General features: G+C 39.6%; 1 protein-coding gene across 6 annotated transcripts in view; it reads left to right on the plus strand.

The window, feature by feature from the left end:
• The window catches only part of stim1a (stromal interaction molecule 1a), a 56,683-nt gene extending 44,021 nt beyond the window's left edge, over nt 1-12,662 (plus strand). Inside the window, exons 8-14 of one of the 6 annotated variants that reach the window (XM_048160996.1) lie at nt 3,518-3,695; nt 6,080-6,247; nt 6,526-6,626; nt 6,709-6,938; nt 7,659-7,739; nt 8,682-9,066; nt 10,218-12,662. In XM_048160996.1, coding sequence (XP_048016953.1) covers nt 3,518-3,695; nt 6,080-6,247; nt 6,526-6,626; nt 6,709-6,938; nt 7,659-7,739; nt 8,682-9,066; nt 10,218-10,722 — 1,648 coding nt within the window. In that variant the 3' untranslated portion in view covers nt 10,723-12,662. The remainder of the gene's footprint in view (nt 1-3,517; nt 3,696-6,079; nt 6,248-6,525; nt 6,627-6,708; nt 6,939-7,658; nt 7,740-8,681; nt 9,067-10,217) is intronic. The other 5 variants (XM_048161000.1, XM_048160998.1, XM_048160997.1 and 2 more) reach the window with 5 other exon arrangements.
• Nucleotides 12,663-12,885: the final 223 nt, after the last annotated feature.

Consider the following 12,885-nt stretch of genomic DNA (forward strand, 5'->3'; position numbering starts at 1 on the left):
GCTCGTAGGACTGAGGTTCAATTACTTGTTATGGAGGATGGTGAATGGCAAAGGTCAGGGATGGGGGTTGTAGATTTCCCATATTACCGTAGCTGTAAGTTCAGATCAACTTACACTAGTCCTTCACTCAATGAAAAACTTCTCCCCCAATCCACCTGTTTCTCTTTCCATCAGTCCTTCTGTCTGCCATCTTCTGGATACCAGCGGAACTGCATGAGCCATTCAACAACCATATCCATACTTTTCTAATCAGTAGGGTTCAAGAAGTATAAAATCCCATTCATTATCTCCATAGACAAATTGATTTTTAACAATAACACAAGCTTTTCAAAACAGACCTGCCATGAGTTCAAACATTAGGTGGTGATGTTAATTTGATTTAAACTTGGTACCCATAATCCTGGAGGAATTCATATCATGTCATCAGAGTCAGTCCAGTGTCCCCTAAACCATTGTCATTCGATATGCTTCAAGCGAAGCCCACAGACAGATAAATCTGATCTGGGGTTTTATATAGACACGAGTCACGACTGATTGAATCAGGGGCCCTATGTTTCCTCTCTCTTTCGCCAGGAAAAATCGTTAATCCCGTCGTAGCTCAGGAGAGCCTAGAGTTTGGTTGTCAGTTATGTTTCCGCTCCCCCTTCCTGTTTATTGCATCACCATTTTGATGATGACGCCTCCATGTTTTACAATAAGAGTTTCCAGTGAATGCAGTTTCCGGCTGAAGTTGTTGGAAATGTGTCTGAAAATATATGTACAGACTTAAAAAACCCAGATAAACTTTCGAGCTTTTATCCTGCTAATGGGCTGTTTATAATGGATTTTTATAATGACCTGATGTGACTTGTTTTTGAGAGGTTTTTCCAAAACCTATTACCAAAATGTGTAATTGCAGTTAATATATCAGCAAGGCCAATTAATTGATCAATAGTTGAGCTTTTCAAGATCATAAGTGGCTCCAGAATTATGCACATTCTGTTTCCAGATATTATTATTTTAGTTATTCTGAATTTTATAAACATGCATTATTATTATTATTATTATCACTTTTTCAAGTTTTCAAATCATGAACTTCAGCGATTTTTCAGTGTCAACTTCAACGATTTTCAGCTCTCAGATATTTGGACCCCAGTGTTATATCAGCCATTGGGACTACCCTGTTCTCTAGATATCGGCCGTTGATAATGCATATCGGTCAATCGGACTGAACTCAATCGCATATCGAACTGAACTTGTATGATACAGTTCAGTCCTTAATTGAACAAAGTTCTGTCCATTTTACAGACTGCATCAGTTATGACCTGGCTTCTTTTTAATACTACTTGTAAAGCAGCTAATTGTCTTTACTGTGCTTAAGACGCTGTAAAACCATCCTGCTTTTGAGTTTTGAACCTCTTTGAACCTTCAACAACGACTCGCTGTCCCTGAAGCTAAAAAGAGCACAGCTGGGTTTAAGGCTCTGCTGTGATTTACCATCTGAAAGCTAATCCGTGTTGTTTGTCTGACAGGAATTTTATCAAGCATGCTTTAGTTTCCTGTCATCAGTTATATTTCATTTTAGCATCTTAATCCTTGCATCTCTGTTACACGGCTGTCTTTTTGCTGAACTGTAGACACACAGTTTAATTGGCATAAAAGGAGTGAGACATCATGTGATTAGCTCCAACTACTGATGCTGAAATGCAGATATTTTTATTTATTTATTTATTTTTAATACAGTTTACTGGTTTCAAATAAAAAAAAGCTCTTAGTCACATAGTTTAAGACTATCATGTGAAAAAGATAGGACACCCCATGAATCTTTTTCAACATATGGACATTGGATCTTCGTTTTAACAATATTGAGAGATGGAGGTAATATAAATAATACTAAAAACTAATAAAACTGATGAAATGTCGTTTTTAAAATTTATTTAATAGAAAGCAATATTTGGTGAGGAAAAAGATACGACACCTCCACATTTATTTACTACTTAATGCATAAAATTGTATTCATGTTCGCCATGTCGTGCAAAAGATTAGTTAGAGAGGATTGTGGAGAAGCGATTGTGGATTTAAACCTCAGACATTTAGTTTGGTATGCTCTTAATTGTTGAAGTGAGTGAAATCACCATGGAGAGATCAAAAGAGCTCTCTGAGGCCTTCAGAAAGAAGGTTGTAGATGCATATGAATGTGGGAAGGGATTTAAAAAAAAATCTCAAATATTCAAAATCAGCCATTCCACTGTCTGGAAAATAAAAAGTGGAGAACATTTAAAACAACTGCCAACATGTCAAAGTCATGCTGTCCTAGAGTAGACCGCAAGATGCTTAAAGAAGTCTCCAACAATCCTAAAATGTCATCTCAGGACCTACAGGTAACTCTTGCCACAGTTGATGTCAAAGTAAATGCGTCTACCATAAGAACGAGACTGCACAAGTTTGATTTGCATGCGAGGTATGCAAGGTGTCAAAAAAAAAAAAAAAAAAAAAAAAATGGCAAGGGCAACAGCGCAAGACTAAAGTTTGCCAGAGAACACCTAGACAAAGACCAGGACTTCTGGAACAATATGCTTTGGACAGATGAATCCAAAGTTGAATTGTTTAGGCCTAGTAGCAGAAGACATGTGTGGCGCAAACCAAAGACTGCATTTGAGCACAAGATCCTCTTACCAACTGTGAAGCATGGGGGTGGAAATGTCATGGTTTGGGGCTGCTTTGCTGCAGCAGGGCCTGGCCAAGTATCATAGAATCCAGTATGAATTCTTCATTGTATCAGAGGGTTACTTGAGGAAAATGTAAGACCATCTGTCTGAAAATTGAAGCTGAAGCGGATGTGGGCTATGCAACATGACAATGACCCAAAACATTCCAGTAAATCCACCAAGGAATGGCTCAAATGAAAGAAATGGAGAGTTCTAGAATGGCCAAGTCAAAGCCTGGATCTGAATAGAATAGAATAGAATAGAATAGAATAGAATAGAATAGAATAGAATAGAATAGATAATTTACAATCCCATCAAATCTCCCATGTCATATATATGCATATATGTGTGGAAGAGGTTGAAATTCGAGGCCCAAGTTCGAGTATCAGAGCTCATACAGTAACCACTAGGCCACAGCTCTTATGTTAGCAGTGTTTTACTGTTGGTTTGTTGCAGTTTTGTGTTCTGCAGTATTTATTTACAAGAGTATGTTTACTAAAGTTCCCGAAGGGATCAGTAAAATCAAGGTCGTAAGAACATGGATCCAAAACGTGGCTTTAAATAGTAACGGATATACTCAAATAGATTTAAAAAAAAAAACTTTCAGAAATCACTCTTGAAGTCAGTTTAGTTGTTTGGTCATAAGTTTAATGATTAAGCCTTTGTTATGACTTCTGTGATGTGATTTACATTTGGCAGATGCTTTAATCCAAAGCAACTTGCCTAACATTCATGCATTCCCTGGGAATCGAACCCATGACCCTGTGTAGCTAGCACCATGTTCTTTTTGACTTATTTCATGTGGTTTTTCTCTGTCTCGTTCCTCACAGGTTACAGATTGCTCAGGAGGAGCACCGTTCAGTGGAGGTAGAGAAGGTGAACCTGGAGCAGAAGCTGAGGGATGAGATCAACGCTGCCAAACAGGAGGCGCAGAGGCTAAAGGAGCTCCGGGAGGGAACTGTGAACGAGCTGAGCCGACAGAAATACGCAGAGGAGGAGCTGGAGCAGGTAAAAATCCTCTAATAAATATGCAAGATGTTCAAGTGTGGTTAAATGTCACTGGTGTTAGTTGTCTAGATCTCACAATGTGCTGCCATATTTTGATTCAAATTGGGTTGGCATTCTTCATGAAATAATGGAAAGGAAGTGGGTGGAAATGGTTGCAAGATGATCTCAAACTTTATCAGTACAAGAAAATTATGTTGTTGATGCATTTGAGTATTTTCCCAGAGCAGTGTCCAGAGCTTGACTGAGTAATTACCGCAGTGCTGTTGCATAAGGGCAGTTTAACACTTTAGATTTGTAAGAAGAACCTTTGCAGAACCTGATCAGGGGCATATTCTTCGTACCTCGCTTAATACATCTGAGATGATTTGACAGATGCCAGATCTTCTAATCGTGATAACTGAACTCTGGCTAATTTGGTTCTTCAAACGAATTTGCAGATTGGATTAAAATATCTGGATTAAGCTGTCTAAGATTACTGCGTGTTCTCGTGTTCCATGAAAAGGGCAGATGTATCGATACACAAAACCACGATCAGCAATGCAGCGATTGGCTGGAGTCAAGACGGCAACGTGAGACACCTGGCGAAAAACTTGACGAATTTCTAGACATTTATAAGGAAACAGCCAAGCGAATAAATGACAGAAGAACGACATAAATGTTATAATAGATAAATGAAATGTGCACTATTTTTTTTTTTTACATGATTACCCAATTATTTAGGCTATATTCACAATTTCTAGTATTTGTACAGGCAATTTTTTATTTCAATGTTGTAATTAGCAACTAATTTACCTTTGAAGCATATTTGACAGCATTAATTAAAGTTTCTTAAGGGTCAAGATCAAGTTATCTGCATCTCCTGTGCTTCATCAAGCCACTCCCATAGTATCTGTCGCGGTACAAATGCACAAATGCATGTACGGCATAGACATCGTTACATCATGTGTGTAAGACTCCAATAAAAATTATTACGTAATTATTCCCTCACGAATGAATCTCTCAAAGAGTAAAACTGTCGGTGTCTATATTATGACACTACATGGTATTATAGTATTATTTGCAAATTTATTTTTAAATCATATTGTCCCTGGTTTACATTAGGGTACTCTTGTGGGAAAGTAGCAGTGGCTGGGACAGACTTTAAGCATCGCCTCCGCTTAAAAAGATGTAATCTAATCCTGTTTACATGAAATAAGCCTGCTCCCGAGCAGGTTTGAGCTTACGGACCTGTTGCTATGACAGCAAGTCCAGGATGAGCGTCGAAGAACCAAACAATCCAAGATCATGCCAAATCGGCATCAGTCAAATCCAGCTAAGTGAGTTAGCGACGTACAAAGAATATGCCCCAGATGATTGCATCAAGCTCCAATATGTCAATGACAGCAAAGTAATTCCTTTTGTGACCATATTTGTTTTCAGTTTGTTTATATAATGTGTACAAAATCCACAACTGGCACCTCTGGACTAAAATAGACCTGAATTGGATGGATTGTTTTTGTTTTTTGCATAGGCACCCCATGTTGGCCTATTAAAACCCAGGCGCTAAGTGGGTATTCTGGGTCAGAGGGCAGCACAAATCTCTGTGGGTTTGAAGCTCATTAACGCTGTTCCGTAAGAAAATGAGGCCTTTCGGCTCTCCGACCCCTCAGCCCACTTCCCAAGGCCTTTGTTGGATGAGATCTGTTTATTTAGCCACAGTAATGCAGTTGATTAATTGTGTTTATCTTGGTTAGGTTATGGTGTTAAGCTTATTTGTGGCTAAATAATTTGCATCTTGTTTGCGTCGTAACAAAATGTTTCAGGCAGTGCAATTTATGCTGTTTATTCTCATTAGCTTACCAAATGATTCATTCATGAGTCATGTAAATTAGCTAATTGTCATAATCACACATGCAAATTTGAGGTTGAAAGGTTAAATACTATCTTGCAATTTCAGTCTCTAAGCATTTGGGTTGTTATTTTGTAGCGTTTACAGATTTTGTAGGGTTCTATGTGAAATAAAATGTTAACTGAAATAATATAAAATATATATAAAAATGTATTTTATTTCAGCTATAGTTGCCAAAGTAAGCATGTTTCATTTTTGTACTGAAGTACCTATAACTACAACTAAAACTGAAATACATAAATACTGTATAGGTATATTAAAAACTAATACAAATTTTATATATATATATAAATTAAAACTATATTAATATATCAATGATCCTAAAATAGCATTGCTATGTGGCCAGTATTATATGGCAAGGTCCGATTTTGTAATTGTATCTGTATTTTCATAAAAAAAGCACATTCTTTAATTAAAAAATGCTCTCATCCTTATAAGGTTTGCTTTAAAGCTGCTTTTTTTTTGCTTTCTGAACTGTCTCTGGCTCCACCTGCAGGTGCGCATGGCCCTGAAGAAGGCTGAGAAGGAGCTGGAGTCTCGCAGCAGCTGGTCTCCTCCTGGAGCCCTGCAGAAATGGCTGCAGCTCACTCATGAGGTGGAGGTGCAGTACTACAACATCAAGAAACAAAACGCAGAGAGACAGCTGCAGGTGGCCAAAGAGGGGGTGAGCAGCATCTGTCGCAGTCATTCTTTTAGCTTAGATGGAACAGTGGTAAAAAACATGACAGTACCAATTTGTTGTTGTAGTACAACCCTAGAAAGTGGTAACAAAGACTGTAAAATAGTCATTTTAAATGATTTCAGAGGATAGTGGAATGCAACTAATAGATAAGGTATATATTTTAATGTAAAAAAAAAAAAATTGTGTGTATTATAGAGTATAAATAATAATGGTAATAATATTATTATAGTTTTCTTTAATAATGTGACATGGTTTCTTAGGCAGAAAAGATTAAGAAGAAGAGAAATACTTTATTCGGGACGTTCCATGTGGCACACAGTTCTTCACTGGATGATGTCGATCACAAAATACTTGCAGCTAAGTAAGTCACACAAACTTTTCTCTTGGTGAATGCCTAATTTAAAAAAAAGAAATAATTGGAAGAATTGTTTCTTTCTCTCCAGGCAAGCTCTGGGTGAGGTAACAGCAGCTCTGAGAGAGAGACTCCATCGCTGGCAGCAGATTGAGATCTTAACAGGCTTCACGCTGGTAAATAACCCAGGCCTGCCCTCTCTGGCTTCCGCCCTCAACCTGGACCCCAGCTTCATGGGCGGCCGCAGCACACCCCAGCACTTCTTGTCCGACGACATGGATGACATGGACGAGGACATAGTGGCACCTGGAACCCTCCAATGTAAGGGCTTGCCGGACAGTGATAGGAATAAGCCACGGTCAGCTAAAGGGCCAGCAAAGACTTGACCTTTTGACCAAATCCAAAAATCGCTAGTTTTGAGCTATTTAGTTTGTCTATGAGAAAGATCTGTCCGAAACGGTTGTATGCACTGAGTGTGTTTGCACAATTCTTATTTACTCTTTCAGTTGGAGTGTTTTTCCTCTCATCTGCAGGTCTGTTTTACACAGAGGGGAGTACTTCAAGATCTTCACTACGCGTTGTTGTCATATGTTTTTGAAATAGCAGCTATGCACTCTATGTACAGATCTTTTTTTTTTTTCTTCCGTTTATTGTATTACATTTGATGGAGAGTTACGGAGTAGGCCAGAAGAAGCATGTGTGAGTTAATATTATTGGTCCAATGGAAGTCTGAGGTTGATTGTTGTACTTGTAATGCTCCATCTGAATTTGTGAAATAAGCTCAAAAAATAGTTGTCTTCCCAGGTGCAAAGCATGAAATAAAACTGGTGTTTATTGGGTAAAGTGTATTAAATTTGATATTTGCATTGCTGATCACTCTTTTCGTAGCTATCAAGAACTCAAAGTTCTAAAGACTAGTCGGCTCGAGGATTTACATCCTTTTAAAAATCTTTGCCAAAATAATAATAATTGAATTGTAGACATCTGTTCTGTAGCACGTATTAACAGTCGCTACCTACCCTTGCCCCTTACCCCCTCCAGATGCAGCGTTGCTAATGGGCCGTCGAGCAAGTGATCTCTGGTCTTTGAATTCGGATTGCCAGTCGTTTTGGAAGTATTCTGGTGGGCTATAAACTACCATGCCCTTTACCCTAATCACTCCTCTCACTTCCTCTTGTTTTCCTGAACCACTCTCTTAAAGCGGTATGCTGTCCCATTACCCTAGATACCGCAAAGGGAAACTGTCCAGAAACTCTCCCAGTCTACACCTCTCAATCTTGTTCTTGTCCACAGCTGTGAAATGGCTTACTTTAAAATAGCTGATCTTTTTCGATCATGAAGAAAATTTACATGATACTGTTTTATAATTTATGCAACTTAATTAGTCAATATAAAATAAAAACTAGACCGTTTTTACTTCCTTAATGCATATTCCAGGTATTATCATGAATAATTCATTAGTAAGCATTATTTAGAAGTATAAAAATAATCTTTGTAATATTTCATCAAAATGTAGTAACCGTTTCTTATAAGACTACTTCAAGCCCTTTTACTTTTCATAATCCAAACAAATCCTGATGAATAAAACAATGTCCTACGATGCATTTTCTCATGAACAGCATTTCATGTTGACTTTAATTATCAAAAAACATATACTTATGTACTAAAGAGTATATTATGTTATTGGATAGTTTTTTTTTTTTGTGTGTGTGCAGAGTTTAATAAAAGCCTCAGGGTAGCTAATACGGAAACATTTGAATCTTACAGTAACATTAGGCATTTATGGCCTAAAGCAATTTCAACTGAAACAGGAAATGCGATATGAAGAAATGCATGATTGGTTGGTTAGGGTCCAAGCTTGTCCACAACTTCCCTTTTGTGCCTATTACTGAGAAAAGCCATTGAGCCTGTACACACCTGTACATTTTTCCTTCTTAGCACCCACCTGAGTCACAAAGTTTCTTGCTTCACCTTCTCCAGCCTGCCACCCGTCACCCGTTATTTCAATGTCTGCATGCTCTGAATCATTTCTCTGAGTGACCCTATTGTTATGTGCCCCCACAGCTCCCAGTATGATGTCACTCCGGCAACGCCACATTGACCCGCAGCTGGCCCTGGGTTCGCAGAGGTTGGTAGAGAGTTGTCTTGCACTTTGTGGGCAGGAAGGGGAGGGTAGCTCATACTCGCCCAGATCTAGGACGGCGCTACGCCAGTCGCACAGCCACTCTTACGGGCAGTTCGACTCTCTGGGACTGCCTCCGCTTTCCTCAGCTATGTCTCATCCCTCTATCTACTCCGCCGCCTCATCCCATGGTCCCCACTCCTCTTCCGTCACCACTGCCCCTCATGCATCCCACTATCACTCTTCATATTTCCAGCCCATGGACACCATCCCAGACCTTCCCTATGATGCCAGCCCAGACCGCCCCCACCGTTGCGGTAGCTATGGGTATCGCTTCATTCTGTTGTGCTTGTGTTGTGCTTCTCACCTGGCATGATCTTGGGACTTTGTCCAAAACACTTAACAGGACTCTTTTACCTCACACTTTGTGGAGAATATCTACTCGTGGGGTTTGTTGCTGTAATTGGCTGTACTCACTACAGTTCATGACTCTGCATCTTACAACTTGGCCGTTATTTCCTGTGGTATTCTACGTGGTTGCTTAATCTGTTCTTACACAATTTGCCTCTTATTTTAAACTATTCTCACACATGCATGCCCGGGTCTCTTTACTTCCAGTCCTTGAAGGCCGGTGTCCTGCAGACTTTAGTTCCAACCCTAATTAAACACAATGGTCTGTGAATTGGAAGTAAATCTGAACACTATGATAAGCTTGTGTTTGGTTTGGGTTGGAACTTAAGTATGCAAGACACCGGTCCTTTAGGATTGGAGTTGGTTTAGCTCAGGGGTGCCCAATCCTCATGCTGGAGATCTACCTTCTGGCAAAGTTCAGCTCCAACCCTGATCTCAAACACCTGAACCAGCTAACTGAGATCTTCAGGAGCACTTGATAATTACAGACAGGTGTGTTGAGCAGGGCTGGAGCTGAACTCTGCAGGTAGGTAGATCTCCAGGAACAGGATTGGGCACTGCTGGTTTAGCTCCAACGTGCCACAACACACCTGCCTGGATCTTTCTAGTAATCCTGAAGACCTTGATTAGCTGGTTGAGGGTTGCTTAATTGGGGTTGGTGCTAAACTCTGCAGTACAGTGGCACTCCAGGAGCAGAATTGGACACCCTTGTTGTTTTCCAATCCTGTTCCTAGAGGACCACCTTCCTGCAGAGTTTAGTCCCAACCTGCACTAACACATCTCGTTGGTTCAGGTGTGTCAAATTAGAGTTGGAGCTAAACTCTGGACACCCCTGCTCTATGTATAGCTTTCACTTCTTTAGCTCTGGGTGCTTGAGTCTTGGCATGTTGTGCTTCAGTTTGGACAACTTTTGAGCTTGAAAATGTTTAAGGTTGTACAACTCACTGATGAATTCAAGTAGCAGTAAATGCAGTGTTACCTCACATATAACCAGCAAGTTGTCTTGGTTATTTAGGACTGGTCTGATCTCACATTTCTCAATGCTAATCTCATCGTTTCCTTCACAGGGACTTGAATCGCTCCGACTCCGATTCCTCATTGTGTATATCCCAGACCGGCGAACAGCTACGCTTGTCCTACAGTTCCAAAAGCTTCCCTGTAAAGCCCACTTCACTCCTGCATGGCCCCCACTCGCGTTCTGAAGAAGGAGCCCACTCTCACACCCATAATGGAGGCAACAGGGTTCATGATGGGGGCGCATCTCCCGACGGAATTTCCGATAGTCCCATATTAATGAAGAAGGTGTATGGCATTGAGAAATCTGCCAGTATGAGTGAGATCCTTGTCTCTCAGGCAGTGATGTCTATGTCAGAATCCTCACGCTCCTTAAGCCCAAACTCCACTGAACCCGACACGCCATCCCCCACTGGAGTGGCTGGAAACCGCATACCCCAGACCTCCTCGAAAAAGAGCCCCCCAGAGGAGGACAGCGGCTCTACAGGTGAAGACACTGACTCTGTTGCCAGTCGCAAGAAACATACCTTCAAGATCTTCAAAAAACAGAAGAAATAAGACAACTGTTTAATTTTTCCCTTACATTTCTTTTTTTCTGTCTTATTGTTGATATAAATGTTTTGATTTTATTTCCCCCCCTTCTGGTGAGAAGTTACGGCACAACCAAACACCTTTCCAAGGTCTTTATAGTAATGTTTGCTTTTTCAGAGGATCACTTAGGAACAAGCATGAATTTGGGGGTGGGTGGGAATGAAAAAACCACTGGAAATGGGTTGGACTATTTTTTTTGGGAATGTAACTATTTATTCAGCAGGAGACAGGTGCCAGACTTTCAAAGGAATCTTCCCTCTAATGGAATTTTCTTTCCTTGTATAATCCTTATCAGTTTGCATGTCTTCGCCTTTGTTTGATTGAACTTTGAATGCTCCTAGATGTTTGCTTGGTTCTTGTTCTCCTTTGCTTACAACGCAAAATAGCCTGGTTCTTTTGTTTTAATCAGCACACTCTCCTTTGTCTTTCGACTTAAAATGAATTGTCAGCTGAATGTCTAACGGTACTCTTTGGTCAGTGTTTGTCGATGGTCAGAGAAACTGTAAAAGGGCTGAACTAGTGTGAAACTCCCCTCAAATATTTTGCACTATTTCTAAATGTTAATTTGTCGGTTTTGTAAAGAAAATTCAGAATATGCTGGAATACGCACTAAAAGTTTACACAAATCAAGACACTGAACGCATCTCCAAGGCTTCAGGGATTTCTGGGATGTAGAATAATTAAGTGATTAGAATTTCTGATCTTTGTAGATCATTCCAAATCATTTAGCGAATACAAGGTGGCTTATGAATGTGTTTGAGCTTTTACAATTAACCTTGCCCTTGTCTTCTGTTTCTGATGACATCCAAGATCCCAAGAGAACACAAGGTGAATGCACACCTCACTTATTCAAAGTATTCAAAGTGCCAAACTAAAGTCACTGTCAAGGAAATTTATACACTTCCCAAAGGTCAGATTTCAGTTTTCTTAGTCAGAGCTTAAATAGGCTTGCAATAAGGTGCATATTATCCGAATTGTGGTGGGATGGTGGGAGTTACTACTTCTGACATGTTTGAGAGAGAGCTTGGATATATTTTGTTCCTGTTGATAAAGAATCTTTGTATAGGTCATAAAATTCCTCCGAATCTTTGATTTCGGGTGCTCTTTTATAACATTTTAAAGCAGGCTGGACCACACGCAGTTGCTGTTATAATGGAGGACTTGCCTTCAAGTAGTGAGATGTTCGGGAAGACAGGATTTTACCACTGTGCATTTTCAGGGGAAGTGGAGAGACCACTCTCTGTTCTTCTTGTGGTTTACATGATGTTCACCAAGATAAACATTGTTTTTATCACAGTGAAAATTACAAGCGCACTTTCTGAAAAGAGAGGGGTTTAGGAATAAAAATACTTGGTGAGGGATGTCACTATGCATTTTATTAGTTTTTACCCACATGCTTTTAAGGTCCAGTGTATCCACTAACCTGGAGGCAAACCAAAGCAGTGCTGCACAAAACATCACCTGTTTCTTCTTTGGCGTTTCTTTTGTGAAAGATGGTACAAGACCACATTCAAATGTATATCAATCAGTCAGTCTTTAACAGGTATAAAACCATGCAGATGCATCTGTCTCCTCTGTGCCTCTTTTGCACGAAGAAGCTCTTTTGTCAGTATGTCAGTGCGCTCGCGTCAGTCCGGTCCAGTAAACTGCACTTCACTGTTTTGATGCATGTTCTCAACACCAGTTCTCAAACACGGAGAGGGAAGAGACGGGAGCTGTTTTAGACTTTGTTCCCATTTAGATATTCCTGTTTACTTCTCCGATTGAGCTATTTATGCCTATACTGTACAGAGAGAGGTGGAGAAACAGTAAAAATGATACTTTTGCATCTTCTGTAATGTTCAAAACTGTAGTCTTCAAATTTTATGGCACTCCTGCATGTAAGCAATAAAAAGGTTTTAAAATGAGTGAGATCTCCATTATTTAATTCATTGTATTCTATCTCTGTCGAAACTTTGAATCATTTTCTTAATCCAGCCTTGTCTGAAAATTTACATGTAAAATTAGCTGTTGTCACGTGAAAATATGTACTTTATGCTTTTGTATAAACAGATGGACAAGAGTATTAAGTATTAAAAAAAAAAAAAAAAAAAAAAAAAAAATTCTCTTAAGCAAATACACATGGTCACC

Source organism: Megalobrama amblycephala, linkage group LG16 (assembly GCF_018812025.1).
Source record: "Megalobrama amblycephala isolate DHTTF-2021 linkage group LG16, ASM1881202v1, whole genome shotgun sequence".
NCBI lineage: Eukaryota > Metazoa > Chordata > Actinopteri > Cypriniformes > Xenocyprididae > Megalobrama > Megalobrama amblycephala.